A 20,425-nucleotide genomic window follows, 5' to 3' on the forward strand; every position below is an offset into this window, starting at 1 on the left:
CATTGTTTTTCCGAGTTGATCGGCGAACATTCGATTGACGAGTCGTTGATATGTTGCGCCGGCGTTCTTAAGGCCAAAAGGCATTACTTTATAGCAATAAGTCCAGTGATCCGTAATGAACGCTGTTTTCTCGCGGTCATCGGGATTCATCATAATCTGATTGTACTCCGAGAACGCGTCCATGAAGGACAAGAGTTCATTTCCTGCTGTTGCTTCGACCAGTCAGTCGATGTGCGGCAAAGGGAAACTATCTTTCGGGCATGCTTTATTGAGATCGGTAAAATCGACGCACACTCGCCATTTTCCGTTCTTCTTTTTGACCACGACGGGCTTTGCAAGCCAATCGGGGTAATGGACTTCCGTTATGGATCCCACTTTAAGAAGTTTTTTGACTTCTTCGCTGACTGCGGTCGCTCGCTCGGGGCCCAACTTTCGCCTTTTCTGCTTGATTGGTTTGAACGTTGGATCGGTGTTTAGTTCATGGCAGGTGATGTTAATATCAATTCCTGGCATGTCCTCCGCAGTCCATGCGAACGTGTTAAGATTTTTCTTAAGACAGGTTACAAGTTTTGTCTTCAAGGGCTCGCGGAGCTTGGCTCCGATTTCGACACAACGTTCTGGAAATGCTTCATCGAGACAAACCATAATTACGGGTTCACAGGTTGGTTCACGTTTTTCTTCTAGGGCTTCAGCCCTTCGAGATTGCCAGAAGAGTTCAGCCAAATCCTGTGTGTCTTCGTATGAAATTGTTTTCTTAGTTTTCTTGGGAGCGGTGTCGAGGTCAGACCTCTTGCGCTTGAGTTCCGCAGCGAGACATTTCTGCGATACTCTGGGATTTCCCCAGATTGTTTCGATCCCGTTGGGGGTCGGAAACTTAAGGCACAAATGATATGTCGGTGGAACTGCTTTCATAGAATTTATCCAGGGAGTGCCCATGATCGCGTTGTAGGATGCCGGGAGGTTTACTACTAGGAATTCTGTCAGTTTTTCTACCGTTCCGGCTCTGACCGCGAAACTGATCGACCCTGAAGCGATGGTGGGTTCTCCTGAAAGCCCCACCAGCGGGCTGGAGTCTTCCGTAATTTTTGACAGATCGACCTGCATCTTTGCGAGCGTTTCTTTGAAGATGATGTTAACCGAGCTTCCGGTGTCAATAAGTACTCTTACGACGTCGATGTCGTGAATCGTTAGCTCAATTACCAAGAGGTCGTCACGAGGACTAGCCTGTTCGGCCGCTGCTCCCTCCCTGAATGTGATCTCGTCTGGAAAGGATGAGATTTCCATCTCGCGTCTGATTGTTGAGCGGTTTTTGCGGGTACACTATAAGAAATATCGGTATTGGTAGCATACGAAAAACGCTACTATAGAGATTTAGTATCGTTTTTATAAACGCTCTGACAGCCACAGCTATGGTAGACGCCTATATATCATAGCGTTTTTCACGAACTATGATAAATATAAATTGTAGCGTTAATCATAAGCTATACAATAATCTTTTATAACATTTTATCTGTGCTGTAATTTAGTTTTTCATTGCCCTTTTTAGTGTTGCAAAATATTTTATGATGACATGAATATAATGCTATAATTTAAAATAAAATATTTAAAATTAACTAATCAAAATTAATTAAATTAGTTAATTAGAATCGATATTTAAAAATAAATCGAAAATTAATTTTTAATTAAAAATGAAATTTTATTTATTAATGAAAAATAAATATGAAACTAGATCAGGATAAAAAAATAAAAATAAACCAGAATACATTAAACCAAAAACTAAACCAAAACAGATTAAACCAAAACCTAATTAAACCAAACCAGATTAAACCAAAACCTAAATCTACGCCGTCGTCATCTTCCTACTCCATCCTCCTCCTTGTGTCTCTGTGTAACTTCGCCATTGTCTCTGAACTAACTCCCTCAAGCTTCTCATGTCTCTCTTCCCTCGCCTCTGAATCAACTCCATCTCCTCTCTTCTATCTTGCTCGACTCCAACTCCATCTAATTGTAGGTTAAAAAAAACAAATTTGCTCAGCCCAATATCAAACTCAGATGAAAAATTGCAGTAAGCAGAGATATACAAAGCTTGCGTAACTCTCCAAGTCTCTGACTTTTTACCGGCGTTACCGTCGTCCTCTTCATCTGTCTTCTTCCAGTATCGAGCTCTCCATGAAGCTACCACCAAAGAAAAATAAGAAACATAAGACATTCATATGACAACTCAAAATAATCCATCAGAAATAAAGTCTGAAATTTTAAACAACTAAACCGCTCCAAACGTTTACAAGGTATCCAGGACACGAAATCTAGGCTTCAAACTCAACCGCTTCAGACTTGACACGAATCTGGTTCTCTGAGTGAGTAAAGCGAGACAATAGATCTGTGAGTAACACTTCGAATCAGTAGAAGAGCTCGAGATTGAGAGGAAAGGAACCGATGAGCTCGAGATCTGTAGAGATGCAGAAAAGATGGGATGGGAACCGATGAGATGCCTCGAAAGAAAAAAAAAAGAGACGAAAAGAAAGGCAGAGAATTAAATTACATTTGGTCCGTTAGATTAAAACATATCCAACGGTAAAGAGTGTGATCTGCGTAGAGTTACGTTATTGGTCGATAGCAATGTTTTTTTTTTCTTGGAAAAGCAATTCTTCTCTTGAAAGAACTGACCAATAGGAAAGAAGCACGAGAATAACTAAAAAACTTCATTAATAGCCATTTGATTAAAGTCAATCTATGGCCAAGATTGCTCAATTTATTAAAACTGTTATTTGGTTTAATAATTATTTTATTAATTGTAGTTATATGTTTGACTAGTTTTTATATAAAAACTAGATTCTGACCCGCCCTTCAGAAGGGCGGGTATATTTTTGTTGAAAAATTATTTAACATAATGAAAATTATGATTTTTGATAAACTATATATTTTGAGATTTTTATGAAAATTATATTAATTTTATATGACTTATTTTTGTTATTTTAAATATGATTAAATTTTTGAAAACTCGAAATAATTCTGACCCGTATTATGATCTTGTTTATTTAAAACGCTGTTAAACTTATTTCACAGTAATTTTATTATTATTATTTTAAGTTAAATAGATTGTTTTCATTTTTAACATGTTTAATATTGATTTTTGTTTGTAATCATATTACAACGTTTAACAATAAGAAGTCACCACATATTTCTCTTTTATATTTTTTAGGTATTTAATTTTTATATTTGTGTTTTTAGTTATTTATGTATTTCATTGTATAATATATATATATTAAATGATTAATTAGAAAAGTTAATAATTTTATTGAAATAGTTGGTCCACACATAAATCAATAGGTCATGTTTCTATTCTAATATAAAAGATTTGTCTATTTTAGATTTGACATGCAGGTACAATGTTGGTTTGTAATTTTTTGTTTGTAAATATGTAACATTTTCCGTAATTTTTATATGTTAAATTTTTTAATTTATATGTTTGTGTATAACATTTTTTAAATTATTATTATTATTAAAATAGTTCTAATATATTAAAATATTCTTAAAATGATTAAGTATCTAAATTAGTCCATTTAATCTTTTATAGTATATATCAAATATAATTTACAATAAAATAAATCAAACTATTTAATATTAAAAATAAATAAAAATATACCCGCTCTTTAAAGGGTGTATATATTTTTTGTTTTATTTGATTTTTTTATATTTATGTTTAATATTAATTAAATTTAATATAATAATTGCAAACTATATCAAATATGTTAAGTTGCATAACTATATATTATATCATAAACATTTCAAAATTAGTTATAAATTGTATTCCTAATGGTTGACAAAAAAAATTGTATTCATAATGCTTGCAATATATTACTATTGTAACAACCCTAGAATTTGTTTTGGTAAACATATTAAATTTTATTACCATTTTAGTTTTTTGACAGAATTTTTTTCTAATTTGTTCAGATGGTATGTTGATCAAAAAATTTAAGGCTTTATTTTAAAAAATAGAAACATATTAATAAATTAAATTTACATCATAAGGCTATTAAAAATGATAACCTATTGAAATTTTCATTCAGAATCTATTTATATAATTTAATTTTCTGACTTTATATTTTCTGAGCGTAAATACATATAATAAAACACGTTAAAATGATTGCGAACTTTTTCTTTTGTAAACTAAATGATTGCAAACTTTTTAGAACTCATTTATGAAATCCTCACAGAAGCCATAATATTCTACTCATAGAGGGGTTGTATTGATATAATTGAAGATATGGTTCCAGTTGTTTTGAAAAAATGTTATGGTTCGTATATGTTACTTCACACTTTTAAATAGTATTGATGCAACTGTTTATTTTACTTTGTATATATGAAAGTAGTTTTCTGAAAAAAAATTTGGAAGTGATGGGTCCCGATATTATAGGAAGGAGATGAGAAGTTATAGAATACCATAGTCGTTCTTGGTAATATATCAAATGGCAACGGTTAATTTATTAAAGTAGTTCCAGATTTAAAAAAATGTTAAGTTGGACATAACCCCATATCAATTAGACATGTTGAAGAATTAATAGTATTGATGAATGATTTCTCAATTAATTTATTCATTTAAATTTATAAAAATAATGATATATAATTAACAAAATGATTAAGTTTCACATTTTTTGCAATTTTAAGTTAAATAAAACTGATAATGTAAGTTTAATTTGTGGTATAGTACTTAAGGTTTAGAGTTTGGAGTTTAGGGTTTAGAAAATAAGGTTTGAAGTTTATACTCTAATAAAATACAAGTAAATCATAAAACATCATATGTTTTTCCATTAAAGATCCAAAACATATAAGGTCATACTCTAATATGAAGTATGTGGTTTGGGGTATTAAACTTAGTGTGTAAAATTAAAATTTAGTTTTTGAAGTTTGGAATTTAAATTTGATATAATATTAACAAAATAATTAGGTTTCACGTTTATAAGTATTTTTAAGTTAAATAAAATTAAGGGAGAATTGCTAAAAACAACCTAGATATTGAAGTCAAATGCATTAGTGTACCCAAATTTCAGTCAAATGCAGAACCAACCTAAATGGAAGATGAAAATACTTTTTATTCCTTATGAACAAACAAAAAAACGGAGGGGTATTTACGTTTCTATCCTTTTGGAAGTCTACATATAGAAGAAGGAAGTCTACATATATTTAGACCTCCATCGAAGTCTAATTTGTAGACTTGATGTGTAGTATACACAAAAATTTTATCTAATATTTTGTTTAAAAATTGTTTAAAAATAATTATTGTGATAGATTTTACCTAATCATCAATATAATGGATAGTATGAAGTAAATTTATTAAAATTTTATATAACTGAACAATTTTAAAGAATATATACTAAATTGGTATCCATGTTATAAACAATGTTCATAGTTTAGAAACAAAAGGTTATAGCATGATAGGTCTTTTAGTGGTAGATTTTTAGAATTAGACTTTAAATTTTGTTTTTTTTTTTGGTTTTATTGACTTAAATCTGTTTATTAATGTTTAGTAGTTTATATTTTGTGTAATTTTGATATTTGATACAATAAATGAGACTTTTTGAGTATCAAGCAAACTATTTAGGATTTGAGATTTGTGGTTTAGAGTTTCGTAGACCTACAATAAAGTCTATAAATATGTAGACGTCTTTGTCAGTCTATTTTATTCGTGTATATCTTTAATTTTACATTAAATATTCCAATTTAAAATCATATATTATGAATATTTTTTTTTGTAACACATATTTTAAAATTATTAAAAAAATTGATAAATCATTTTTTAAATTTTGTTAAAAAACGGAAAAAATCGTTGTAGACATACGAAGAAGTCTACACACAAAATTTAACTTAACCGGATTTAACCAAAATAATTAACCTAAACGAAGTAAACCAAACCTTTTCTAATCTAACGAGAAAAGTTAAATCAAAAACGTTTTAACCTAACCGGAAAAGTTATTTCTTCACACCGTTTTCTTCACACCGTTTCCGGTGATTTCTTCAAGCAGGTGGTTTCTACACTGGTCTTCGTTGTTGTCTGTTGCGTCATTTGTGTTAAGTAATATTTTGATTTTTTCTTTGTTTCAGATCTGAGCCGATAACATCCTTTCCCATCCGTCAACCATCTCCATCTTTTCTCCCTTCATCTCGTCACTTCCGTTCCTCGCCTCCTCCTGTCGTAATCTCCCTTTTTATCCCTCTCTCTCTCTCTGTGTGTATTTGCTTCTACTGTATCAGTCACCTCTTGTCCGATTACTTTGCAGCAGAGTCTCAGGATTGAGGAAAGTAGTGAGGCATAGATGAGCAGCGGCGATGAGGAGACATGGCTTAACTTCAACTTCCATGGAGTTCGGCGGTGTTCAAGCTCGAGGGAGAAGATGGAGTCGCGGGAGAGAAGATAGATTTGGTTCAGAGACGAGGGAGGAGATGGAGTTGGATTCAAAGATAAGTCTCTTACCTCTTTCTCACATTTAGTTTTATTTCTGATTTAATGTATTGATTATGGAGGAAACCACAGTATTTGGTCTCTGGGCTGGAAAAGGGACAATTTGTTGCAGAAATTGAAACTTAACACTCTCATATCATGACTATATATTATAAATATATATGTATATATATCTAAACGTTTAATACACTTTTTCTCGGATTTAGGAAGCCATAGTTTTACCTCCCTTTGTTGCGCTGGCGATTCGTCCCTGACCTGGTGTTAGAGAATACGTCCGTGTGAATGTCTACGAGCTGAGCGTAGATCATTTAACTGTTTCTGAGTATCTTCGGTTCAAGGAAGAGCTCGTTAACGGCCAGTAAGTAAAAAGTCCTCTGTGTGTATATATATGTATATACTTCTCTGCTTTTCAGATGCTTACAGTCTCAAACCTTTTTGTTTCATCAGTGCCAATGGGAACTATCTTCTTGAGCTTGATTTTGAACCGTTCAACGCAACGTTTCCTCGTCCAACTCGGTCATCATCCATTGGGAATGGGGTTCAGTTCCTCAATCGTCACCTCTCGTCAATCATGTTCCGTAACAAAGATAGCTTGGAGCCTTTGCTTGAGTTTCTCCGCACTCACAAACATACAGCTTTGTGTTTTGCTTCTTGAAGCTGTAACTGGACGAGATCCGGTTGATTATGGACGTCCTGCTAATGAGGTGAGGCTTAGATAATTAGTTTGCTTGTCTTATGGTAAAAAAAATAAAAAATTGATTTTGAGTTTTGGGTAATTGGCAGGTGAATCTTGTTGAATGTCTAAAGATGATGGTTGGAACAAGAAGAGCTGAAGAAGTTGTTGATCCAAGACTTGAACCTAGACCGAGTAAAAGGGCTTTGAATCGTGCACTTTTGGTTTCACTTAGATGTGTTGATCCTGAAGCAGAGAAACGTCCTAGAATGAGTCAGGTTGTTCGGATGCTTGAATCTGAGGAACCCCCTTTTGGACAGGTATGATGATCCAAAGATGCAACTAATATAGTTTATATTTTTTCTCGCATTTATAATAATCAAACATGCATTGGCAGGAGAGGAGGAACAGGAAGAGTAGAACAGCAAGCATAGAGATCGTTGAGACTAAAGATGAATCTCTTTCCCCTGCTGGCACAAAGACTCGCATTACAGAAGTCTTGTTTGTACGGATCTTTTTTTTTGTCTCTGATAATAATGATGTGACCATTGACCAGTGAGAGTGTAGTGCAGAAAAAAGGACCGATGAGCACTGACAGAGTAGTGCAACACACGGTGGTCCTGGTCCACCACCCGATGACTAATCCATCTCACACAGTTTTACTTCTATGTGTATATATAGCAATAAGTGGTTTCTTGATATTGTCTTTAGAACATATATAATCATTGTAATATCTCTTTATATAAATGTTGTTTATCAATGTGATGATCTTGAATGGTTTAATGATAAAGTTGTTAAGCCGTGTGCTTATTTTAGTGGTACCTGGTTTTAGTTAAGGGGAGATTTCTATTCGTGATAATGTTCAGTCTCCAAATGTTAAGCAAAATCTTTCAAAAACATAACAAGAGTCTTCTAAATATAGGACAAAAACTGTTGGTGATGCAAAAATGAAATTATTTTTAATATATATTAATACTAACCCTTTGGTGTCTCCTCCATAAGCACCTCTAAACCATTCTTGGTATTTATTTACCACTCATTCTTTATATAAAATAAATATCTGAACCATTTTATGTTAAATTTTTTTTATAGATGTAGACTTGCAAAGACGTCTACACTTATTAGCAAACTATGTACTCAAACCAAAAGTATTATAATTTCATAACTACAACAGTTTTTCTTTTCAAAATCACTCAAACCGATTAGGATTAACTAACACACACTTTCAAACAAAAAAATCTAGAAAAAACTTTATGAATAATACAGGAATTCAGTTTTTAATTTATTTTCCTACGTAGACTTTTCAATCATTCTACGAAAGTGTAGACGTTCCTGTCAGTTTACATTTGTGGACGGTCAAATAAGTCTATTATTTGGGTTAGTTTTTGCAATTGAAAATTTTACGGCTTACTTTTTTTATTTGACCTGAAACTCATCCAAGTTTTGACTTTATACATTTAGACTTCCGTTTTAGTCTACCACATTAAAAAGGTTAGTTTTTATTATTGACCAGAATTCACCCAAGTTTTGACATTCGAAGGTAGATTTCATATGTAGTCTACATGTTTCGTAGACTTCGCATAAGGTCTAACTTCAAAACCCATAGGTTGGTTTTACAATTGACCATTGTTTGACTTTCGAATGTAGATTTCATATGTAGTCTACAGATTCGTAGACTTCGCATAAGGTCTAACTTCAAAACCCATGGGTTGGTTTTGCATTTGACCAAAATAAATATGTAGACTTCACGAACAGTCTATATTTTTTTGTGAAAAATGCGAAGACTGCATTGGAAGTCTACAATTTAAATAATATTTATTTTATTTAAAAACATTTTAGTCAAATGCAAAACTAACCTATTCAACGAAGTCAATGTTTTGGTCAAATGCAAAACTGACCTTAAGTAGACTTCATTGGCAGACTACATTTCGTAGACTTCCGTTGAAGTCTACTTAGAAAGTCAAAAGTTCGGTCAAATGTAAAACCAACCTCTTTTACGTAGCCGTCTTGGTAGGTCTACGTAAAATTTTTGTTTTTGTAGTCAAAGGTAAGGATGTAGACTGCTGGGGAAGTCTGCGTTCCAAAAAAAAGTTAAAAAGTTCAATTGCAAAACTGACTTGTTCGTTGACAAATAGACTGAATCGTACGTCTACACATTGGTGTAGACATATAAAGCAGTCTACCATCGCGACACAGACTGAAAAAGTGGTGAAAACCATGTAAACAGTTACCTTTTTCCGGTGTGAACCTTGATTCCGACCCTTTCAACCGTCCAAACTCATAAACTGAGCAAAAAGAAGCATCTTTGACGATTTACTAATGAAGAAACTCGAAAATGTGAAATTTGTGAGATGAAAATGAAAGTTGTGAGAGTTTTTTAGATAGAAATGTAGAGGAAATGAAAGATTTGTTGAGTTAGAGAAGAGAAAAAGTGGTTAAAATTGAGTTATTGAGCTTTTATGAGCTCAAACATGGTGGTTCAATAGTGGTTGCAAAATTGAAGATGATGGCATTGTTGTAAATAAGAAGAAATGCTTAGGGTGTAATTGGTTTTTACTAATTTTCGATTTTATTAAAAAAAAAATAATGGCAGTTTTGTAAATATTTCGAAAACATAAGGATGGTTTGGAAAATTCATTGATGAATAGTAATGAGAAAAAAAAGGGTTGGTTTTGCAATTGACTTGAATTTTTAGGTTAGTATTGATAAAAGCCCTAAAATTAATGATATAAGATTAACAAAATGATTATTGAGTTTAGGGTTTGGAATATAATGTTTTGTGTTTATATTTAAGATTTAATATTAGACTTTGATATTAAATTTAATTTTCGAAGTTAAATAGTAAAAGATTAGAGTTTTAAAAATATCTAGTTAGAGGGTTTTGGGGTATGATATATATAGGTTTATAGTTAAGGATTTGAGGTTTTGATTTAATATTTCAAAATATTTTTTAGAAAAACATATTAAGAATTTTAATTTAAGATTAAGATTTTAGACTAAATAAAAAACATTTAAGTTTAGGGGTTATATTTAAAGTTTAGGGTTTAGGGTTAAATTTTAGGGTTTGAAGTATCCTTTAATTATCATTTTTCTTACAACCTTTAGTTATCATTTTTATCCTTTAATCTACAATCTAACATATAAATTAAAATACAACTATTTTGTAATAATGATGATTTTTTACATCTAATACAATTATTTTTGAAACGAAGTTGATTTATGATATAAATGTGCACATTGTCACGACAGTAAAAGATACTTAACAGCTAACACATGAGGGCATCAAAATGAACATAACATTCTAGAGTTCATATTCAACAAAACTCAAGTTTTCAGAACTTAATCTCAAGTAAGAAGCTGATCCAAGTATCAAAACCGATAAGCCAATTTCTAAGCAAAGAACCCATTTTGATGGTATTTGTATCGAAGGTATGCTCTTGAAGCATGACTCTGATTCGAACGCTCACCACGAGCACCGTGGAACTCGAAGCTTGAAGAGCCAGCGTTACTGTCATAATCAAGATTTTCATCTTCCCGTGGTCTTAAAGACATACTCAAGTCACCCTTTTTAAGTTTCTTGTGGTCTTGGTTGGTCGGTTACTCTCATATTACCTTCAAACTGATGACTCGAGGCTTGATTATTGGTCTCGGCTAGGTCCAAAACTGGCACATTTGGCAGTTTAGATACAGCTTTATTCGTAGTCGAAGCCGCCACTAGAAGTCAGAACACAACAAGAACATAGCAAAGACAAAAACTTTAGTCAATTGTTCTTCATGACCAAAACAGACAAGAAACTGAGTAAATACATAAATTATAGCCAAGTAAAGACTTAAAATTATGACATAGAGCATATAGAACAAACTTTAGCCAAGAACAAGGAAAAAAGGACAAACTTTAGACAAGAACAGAGCAAAGGCAGAGACTTTCAAGACTTGGAAAAGTATTATCGAATTGAGATATAGAAGATGAGAGAACAACCCATACAGAAACAAACCACTATCACGGTCTTCCGTGTCAGACTTAGAAGCAAGCAAGATAATCCTTGTCATCTGAAACTAGAAAACGAACAGGAGATGTTTAATGCAGAATTTAGAATGAACAATAACACAAATAAAGAAAATTAAGAATCGAAACTCTCAGGAAAGTCTCAGGTCAGAGAAAGACCAAATAAGATCTCACCACAGCTATCAAACCTCAGTTTCAGTACAGCAACAGCACAATGCGATTCAGACACAAGACAAGCTCAGTTCTTAACAAGTAGTTCAAGATATTTTCTTCATACTTACATACTAAGATAGTAACAAAAGCTCACACAAGGTTAGGGACCAACAAAAACTACCAAAAGTTCTCAGCTTTAGACAAACGAACAACATAAAAGCATACTACTAGAGTAAGGATGAAGATGAACACCGAACATACAAGCATTTGCCAAGTTCATTTAAATCTCCTTCTGACCATCGAAACGATGAAGAGTCTACAAACGATGAAGATGATCATCGAACATACGAGTCTACTAGAGTCTAAATATGTTTCCAGCTTTACTAAACAAATTCATGTATTGCATCTTCTTCAATCTGTAAGAAAACTTTTCAAGAGAGACAAGATCTCAAAAAGACAAACCCAAGACGGAGATGGCAGTTATGAAGCAAGAACACGCCAGAGAAGCTTGATTTGAAACAGGTGCTATCGGTTGAGAGCTCCGACGTGACGAAGACGGCGAGACTGTTCCGCTGCGAAGCAGAACACGGCGGATTGATTAGCAGAGACACGGCGGTGAAGCTCCAGACTGGACAAGAGGCGCCACACTTACGTGTTCGATTGCGGGTGAGTGGAGACCACAGAGTGGTGGTCGGAGCTCGAGATTGTGAAAAGGGACAAGAGGCGCCACCGTGACCGTGTTCGATTGGTTGTGAGTGGAGACCAGAAAGTGGTGGTCGGAGCTCGAGATTGAGATAAGGGGAAACACATAGATGAGATTCGAGGAGGACAGAGTGGACGGTATGAGAATGGCCATCTACGAAGAAGAATATGTGAATCGAAGAACCGTAGAGAAAAAAAGGAGTCTGAGAATGGCGGAAAAAAATAAAAAATTTGCCTCCAAAAACACTTTCCAGCTATTGTTTGTTATAATATCCATTGTGTGGATGGACCATAACCAAGTACTTAACCAAGTACTAGACAAGTCCAACAAGTACAAGAGGAAGTGCAAGGAGGTTTACATCCGGTCTACATCGGTTCATCTACAAACCGGTCCGAGATCAGAAGACTCAGTCAACCTTGGAATCATCACCTTGACCAAGTCTTCATGTATGACATCAATGTAGTCAATGTAATTAATGTGTAGATTTTATTCCTTGTAAAGCACTTGTAAACCCTTGTATCAAACCACTATATAAAGTGGTGTTGGCTAATGAGAAACACAACAACATTCCTCACAATTCACTCTCTACATTTCACACAGATTACAACACGTTATCAGCACGAGAAAACTCTCTCTACCTGAGCAGTCTCTCTTCACCGGAGCTCTCTTTTCCGGCCACAAAATCCTAATTTCAGGCGCAACTTTAAACCGCCGTATCTCTCAAACCCTGTGGAGCCAGACGACGATCCACCTATCAATCGGAAGCCCAAGACAAGAAGAATCCGTTGCCGAAGACGGCTTGTCGATCCGATCTCTGACGCGTCGTGAATCGCATAAACTATCCGCGCCGCTGACTCATAGTTTTTCCGGCCAGCTCCTCCACCTCTCTCTCAACAAGCTCATCCGTGGATCAGCTCTCTCTCATAGTGGTCCATTCAGATTCTTGTGGTGTAAAATGGTAAACTAATCTATCCATAAAATCTAAGAACACCATTATATTTGAAAAAAAAATCTAAGGATCTATATGAATCCATAATATTAATCTTGTTTCTATGATCCATTGATCCATAAGAAACTTGATTCTGAATTATTTTTGAATCCATAAAAGTTATAATTCTCTAAAGGTTTTAAGTATCTCAAAACAGATTAAAATACCTAAAGATCTATATGAATCTTGTTTATAAAAACTTATGAACCATAAACTATTAGAGATAGCTTAAACCTATGGATGCTTTGGCCAATTTACCAGATGTGATAAACATGAATGTATAATCTGGCCAAAACAAAATCCATGAATCCTTTTCTGTGCCACTTTCGGCCAGATCTCCCAAATTCAGTCAACCCAAAATAAAATCGAAATTAAAATCATTCATTGCATATCTTTGACCAATAATATTTATTTTGTATCTGTCAAGAGTTTTAAAACTTTTCTAAATGCAAAATCAGATTTTATAAACTGAAAATCGATTTTATAAATGCTTGCTTGATTTTATTAATTGCATATCTTTGACTGAAAATATTTATAAAAGTTTTATAACATATAGTCTTGATTTTAAATTGATATGTCATAAGATAGAATAAGTATGCAGGAAATCATTTGATCATATATGTTGATAATTGAACCAACCTTGAATAGATTTCATATCATACTGAATATTGATCACATAAGTTGATAGTTAATCTTGATCTTTTACCATGCTTGAAATTGATGATTAAATTATATAGTGATCTTGTTGCATACTTGATAGCATCAGTTTAGTACAAATTTTGAATCATCTTGAACCAACTTTGAATGCAATTGTCATATTGTTTAAAATCTGACCATGCATAATTGTCATATTGCTAAGACTGATTTTATGTTTGCATATCATTGACAATCCTGATAATAGTTCATATGAATTGGTTCATATTGCTTGCATCTAAATGTTTCACACTGCTTGCATATAATTAGACCAAATCGGTTTTCATTTAAACTTAGCATGTTTGCTTTGATTAAAATTATAAACTTGTTTAAACCGATCAAACATGGATAAGTAAATTGTTAGATCATTCACATATCATGAACTGATCATTTCCATGCATCTTCTTGTCATATAGTTTTATTAAGATCTAAGCATGCTTGCTTTTATTAAACCAGCTTTGAAACCAATTGATTAAAATCTAATTGAATTTGGTTTTCTGAAAATTATTAATTTTTCTTGTCTTGGTTTACCCTGTAAAGGGGATCGGTTATTATTTTATGATCTTTGAAAACCAAATATCCTTCGGTTTTAGTTTCATTTTATGATCTTTGAAAATCAAGTATCCTCTTGCATTAAGAATCACATTTATATTATTTTGGTCCAATGCTTAGGACAGAACATACATCCGATTAGTTCTTGATCCATGCATTTATCATTAGACCATTGTGATCCTGCTTGATCCCATTTTGATGATTGATCCTTATTCAAATCCTAAAGGGCCTTAATACCCTATATATATATAATCAATCCAGATTTGAATTATGATTAAAAGGATCACTAGATGCAATGATCAATTGATCATTGTCATACTAGATTTTCTTAAAGCAATTATCTTACATGATTTGGGAGAATCCTTATTAAATCATTATTAAATCATATAAATTAAATCATATAAATTAAGGCTCCTATTGCTTACATAAATTCTTGATGCTTGAAAGCAATGTTAAATATTCAGATGTTGAAAATCATCTTGAAATCTAAATCTTGGTGACTCTATCTAAATTTCTCACTTTTGAGATAGATACAAGGCGATTTTCTTAATCATACGCCATCACCTTACTGAAAGTCTCAATGATCAATATCTCACTATTGAGAATCCTCTGGACCTTCGGATAAAACTGAAATCCATATATGATCACCATAGTACGGTGCTATTACCAAAGGCCCTATATGATTTGAGGGACCTAAAGACTCAAGACTATAAGTCTGTGGATGAGTGTAACTCGGCTCTATTCATGATAGTCTCAAAGTTGAAACTGTGTGGAGAGACTATCACATATGCTGACATGTTAGAGAAGAAATTCTCTACATTCCACAAGCAATGTTTTGCTTCAGCAAAATTACCGAGAAAAGGGTTCCTCCACATATGCAAATTTAATCTCTTGTTTGTTGCTTGCTAAGCAAAACAATGAGTTACTCATGAGGAATAGTGAGATGAGGCCTCCTGGATTTTAAGGCATTGCCTAAGGCATATACGGCCACAGAGCCATATGAAAGAGTCAAACCATTGTCATGTGAAAGGCCATGGAAGATGGCAAGGGTGTGCGTGGATATCACTCACAGTCACTCCATAGTCGAGGCCGAGGTCAAGGTTATCAACCTAGCCGTGGGTATAAGTCCGACTTTAATACCCATGCCTCGACCAAATCTGCTTGCCATCAGTGTGGGATGAATAATCATTGGGCCAACCGATGTAGAACTCCCAAACACCTTATTGAACTCTACCAGGAGAGCATAAAGAGATAGAACCCTATGGCCAATTGGGTCCATCTGGATGGTGCGAATGATTTCGACCATGAGAATGATGATCAGCTTGATTACGAGATTTCATATTGCCTTAAAGAGGCCAATTAGATTTCGACATCATTTTACTTTGTCTTTGTTCTCTATAGTGGACCAAGCCACATTACATTAAGAAACAAAAGATATTTGAGACAAAAGATATTTTATCCAAGGTCATGGCTAGTCCAACCTCATGATGCCTAAAGGCACACATCTGAAATTCTCTGATGCAATACATTCCCATAAATCAAAGTGGAATTTATCAAAGTTTCAAAGACATTCATATGAATGGTCTATATATATTGAAACTATGGGCAAAGGAAAGAAAGGATTCCTTATGATTTATGAAAATGCCTAAGGCCAAAGGAAAGTCCTAGAGACTAGACCTAGTATATCTATAGGCCTTCATTAAGCCAAGATAAATATGATTGTGGGTTAAGTACCCCAAATCACTTTCCAAAGAGCTCAGAGAAGCCTTTAACATATGGCACGACATGCTCGGCCATCCAGGCTCTATTATGATGCATAAAATACTCTTGTACTCATTTGGACATTCCTTGAAAGAAAGGAAAAGAAGTCCGACCAAGGCATATTCACCCTATAAGACCCATTGAATTAAGAAGAAAATATGGTTTCCAACAATGGGCAAAAAGAAATAAGAGTACCTAAATTGAAAATCGCCTAAGTGGTCGAGACTACATTTTCTATTGATCTAATGATCAATATGATAATAGGCAAATAGCCAGGGCAATCATAATCATGTTTGATTGACCCACGAAACTTATCACTTAGATGGCAGTACCATACTTAGCCATCTGGATTATGATGCAAAGATTTAAAATGGCACAAAAGCTATCCCATAAGATCTCACGTTTGTGCAATATATCTATGCACAAGGGAATTCATTGTCCCAAGCACCACGAATTAGAGTATGTTCATGAGGGGGAGTGAGGACAAATCCCATGATACATGACCATACTAAAATCCGTGAAACATGGTCCACAACCATATTACATATTGGTTGAATTTATGATATAAAGACCATTACCTATAAGGTTCAAAAGTCCATATGCTTGGGGACATCATGAGTTATAAAAGATTAACTTGCATTAGGCCATAGATATTATAACAGGCCATATAAGTGATAATAAATATTCCCACCTCAGACTAATACGGGTCATGAGTCCAGACATATATCATATTAAGATATTATGAATTAAGATATTAATATTGAATCCACCACAAATATATGTGCCATCTAAAGATCAGATGATCTTAGAATCTTATAAGGAGGATTGGGGAATATATGTTGGATATATATTATGAATATACTTTCTCCATAAGATTAAAAGAAACCTTGAGCCAAAATGGGTGATTTAATCAGAGGCCAAGGAACAAGGATTACATAGAGTTTATGAATCCCAATATCCAACATTTGAAAGGAGAAGTAGTAAGCTGGTAAAGAATGGTATCAACCATCATTGTCTTGGCAAAGATCCTCGGACTAGAAAAAGATTTATAGACGTCCATATGCTAAAAATGATAGCAAAATAAAATGCCAGACACATTGACCCGAGAAAGAATGACTATGTCATCCCAGCTTAGCACCACACGGTTTTGATGTCTTAAAGACACAACCAAGTTGCTACAGAGTCTAATATAAGACCAAAAATATGTTCCAAAAGGAACCTCGGAAATTAAAGAAATGTGCAAAAGAAACCGAGGTCATAGATTGTCCAGACAAGGCCGGAATGGCTATGCCTAAGGTACCTACTAATGGGGTTCGGGACGCTGAGCCTCTTGGTACTGAAGACATAGACATTGATAATGAGATCTCAATTAATTATTTGATGTCTGAAATGGAAGGAACCATATATATATATATATATATATATATATATATATATATATATATATATATATATATATATATATAAATGTGTCGACACATACATTAATAGAAAAAGCGCAAACATGTAGCACATGAATAATGAATCGTGGATCATGAACCCACGCAAGAGTACTCATAATAATGAATAAAAGAAAGAAACGTGAGGTTTCTAAAAGTGACAGATAAAAGCGTATTGAATTGGCCATGAATATATAAACGCCATATGATGCCCAGTGAATAGATAAATCCTAAAAGAAGGATAAAATCGTGAGACAGACCAAGGGAGGTCTATATAATCCAAAGTGGTGGATAATACTACATATGTCACTACATATAATGTCTGGAATAAATTCAAAAGATGTAGTATGTTATATATGACTCACTGGATGATAATAATATAATTGGTACCTAAAAAGTTTACCAAAATGTATTGAGCTCAGAATCATAAGATGAGAAAAGAAGTTCTCATGAACAGCATTTTTCTAAAGCTGTCCATGGACTGAATTAAATTGCTACATGTAAGAAAATGAAAAGGTTCTATAAGAACAATTCAAATCAGTCCATAGAGGAATTTTAAATTCCTTGTGTTATACTAACCAGCCTAAGATAGGTTAAATGGTTACTCATTAAACCTTAGAAAGGTTATAGACCATCACCACAAATTAGCCAAATTTGGTAATGCTTATGGTTGGTCAAAATTCTCAGCATGAACCAACCAAGCTGTGGTATGAATGAATAAGCTATCATAAAGAAAAGCTATAAGATCAAAGTTCATCTTTGAACGAAAAAGGTGTAGGCACGCATTATGTGTCCATATGCGACCAAACAGGTCCGACCATATTGTAAGATTTGGTCCATGATAAATCTGTAGATCATGGATGTCATTAGACATAAATTTGAGGATCAATTAGATCAATTCTATGTCATGACCGTGTCCGGCCTAGATCAGTCTAATCGTCCATATATATATATGTGTACGAATTGCCGGGACACTAAGATTGCCAATGTCTCAGATCAATCATAGATCATCTATAGACATATGTAAATAAGGATCATGATCTAACCGACATGACCTATGTATAAAGTTGTCTATGGCAAATAATATTATACTCATAAAGCTAAGGCATGTCCATAAGTCCTAAAGAGCTAAGTAGCTCATACTTGATATAATGATGATCCATATTATATAAAGGATCTAAAGTACTAGCCAACCAATATTATAGAAAGGCATATAACAGTGATTTGGTCAAGGACCATAATCAAACGACCAGAGTATAAAATAGTACATTTATCTAAAGTACTAAAGTGGTCGATATCAAAGTGGTACATTTTCAAAAGTACCATCAGGATTCTAAGAGACATGATATGTCCGAACAATACAAGATTCTTCAAGTAAGAATCCATGAACATCTATTCAGCAAGTGATGTTCAAATCAGGGGGAGTAGTATGTGTTGTACTCTTTTTCCTTAACTATGGTTTTATCCCAATGGGTTTTCCTAGTAAGGTTTTAATGAGGCAACATTAAGCATATTATGAACTCATATGGTTATGGCATCCAAGGGGAGTGTTATAATATCCATTGTGTGGATGGACCATAACCAAGTACTTAACCAAGTACTAGACAAGTCCAACAAGTACAAGAGGAAGTGCAAAGAGGTTTACATCCGGTCTACATCGGTTCATCTACAAACCGGTCCGAGATCAGAAGACTCAGTCAACCTTGGAATCATCACCTTGACCAAGTCTTCATGTATGACATCAATGTAGTCAATGTAATTAATGTGTAGATTTTATTCCTTGTAAAGCACTTGTAAACCCTTGTATCAAACCACTATATAAAGTGGTGTTGGCTAATGAGAAACACAACAACATTCCTCACAATTCACTCTCTACATTTCACACAGATTACAACATTGTTCTCATTTTTTATATTCTCGCTTGATGAAATTTTTTTCTAGCACTAATTTAAAGCTACGAAAAAAATTAAAATCATATTTTATTAGTTTTGGTAGCAGTTCGCGAATTCGTGCTACTACGAACTGCTACCAATACTCATATTTCTTGTAGTGGTAAGATTGATCCGTACCCCCCCCCCCCCTCCTTCTAGCGCCAAACTGTGGGAACCGAAATTCACACCGTCAATATTTCGTTTATTTTAGGAAAGTAGGAAAACCCTAATTTCCCAGAGGTCCCGGATTTCTGAGAAACCACACGTCAAACAATCAGAACACGACAATAATGGAAAATAAAATAAAAAATCGTAAAATAGAGCAAGAAGGATTTTATTCTGAATCTGCGTATGAGCATAACAATCACAGGATAACGTGCTTCGGCTACGATATCTGTCGGCGAGATCCTAGTTCTAATACCCGAAGGTGGCTAAACCAAGTTGACTCGCAGCTCGAAAAAATAAAAACAGAGAGTTGCCTAAAATGCTCTAAGTGCTAAGTTGCTCTGAAAAAAGTGATGCCTCTATGCCTCTCGCCTTGAACTCCTTATATACTCCCTCCAAGGTCGGTTTACGCTTCCCCCTTTTGCCCTTAAGCCGTCATAGTCGAAAAATGGGAATATTCCATTTTTTCCGATCTTCATGATTATCTGCGGAAAGTTTCCATTTTTCCGCGAAAACTGATGCTTATCCTCGAAGCATAAACCATCATAAGGTTTATGGGTTTTTAAGAAATTGTAAGTGGGCCTCGAATCAAGTTTAGGACCCGTTTGGGCCGTATTTTTGATTTGAGACGTTTTTACGATTTCTCCGATAAGGTTAAGTTTCCGCGGTTTTATCGTAAACCAAACGGACGAATCCATTTGATCGAGAGATCAAGAAACGGATAGTCGTCAGTTGCGGAGAACGGCTATACGGATAGTCGAGAATGCATAGTTTCACATCGTATCGTTGTTTCGGAAGACTTCGGACGTTTCAGAGAATGATCAGATGTACAAACGCTCGATCGCTATAGCAACCGAACTTTGTCCGCAGCTCGGTCGCTATAGCGACCGAGCTTCGTATG

At 34.2% G+C, this 20,425-nt stretch overlaps 2 protein-coding genes and 1 long non-coding RNA gene across 5 annotated transcripts; 1 reads left to right on the forward strand and 2 right to left on the reverse strand.

Annotated features, from left to right (window-relative positions):
* Positions 1-222: 222 nt before the first annotated feature.
* On the reverse strand, positions 223-1,284 carry LOC108808306 (uncharacterized). Its single transcript, XM_018580476.2, has one exon. It carries the CDS (start codon positions 1,282-1,284, stop codon positions 223-225), a length of 1,062 nt encoding a protein of 353 aa, XP_018435978.2.
* Positions 1,285-1,744: 460 nt separating this feature from the next.
* LOC108825687 (uncharacterized) lies at positions 1,745-2,741 on the reverse strand. Its single transcript, XR_008938876.1, has 2 exons — positions 2,286-2,741; positions 1,745-2,175 (listed from the first exon to the last, which is right to left on the reverse strand). It is a non-coding gene; the product is annotated as an uncharacterized LOC108825687 (long non-coding RNA).
* A 3,215-nt stretch (positions 2,742-5,956) lies between these two features.
* On the forward strand, positions 5,957-7,948 carry LOC108828720 (probable receptor-like protein kinase At2g42960). 3 transcript variants are annotated; one of them, XM_056995457.1, is made up of 6 exons: positions 5,957-6,023; positions 6,103-6,193; positions 6,279-6,818; positions 6,908-7,164; positions 7,244-7,453; positions 7,531-7,948. In XM_056995457.1, coding segments are annotated over exons 3-6 (630 nt in total). In that variant the 5' UTR covers positions 5,957-6,023; positions 6,103-6,193; positions 6,279-6,817; the 3' UTR covers positions 7,693-7,948. The 3 variants fall into 3 exon arrangements, with proteins under 3 accessions (XP_056851437.1, XP_056851438.1, XP_018457982.2); XM_056995458.1 differs by having other exon boundaries at positions 6,282-6,818; XM_018602480.2 differs by lacking the exon at positions 5,957-6,023 and having other exon boundaries at positions 6,043-6,193; positions 6,282-6,818.
* Positions 7,949-20,425: the final 12,477 nt, after the last annotated feature.

This window comes from Raphanus sativus, chromosome 9 (assembly GCF_000801105.2).
Source record: "Raphanus sativus cultivar WK10039 chromosome 9, ASM80110v3, whole genome shotgun sequence".
Taxonomy (NCBI): domain Eukaryota; kingdom Viridiplantae; phylum Streptophyta; class Magnoliopsida; order Brassicales; family Brassicaceae; genus Raphanus; species Raphanus sativus.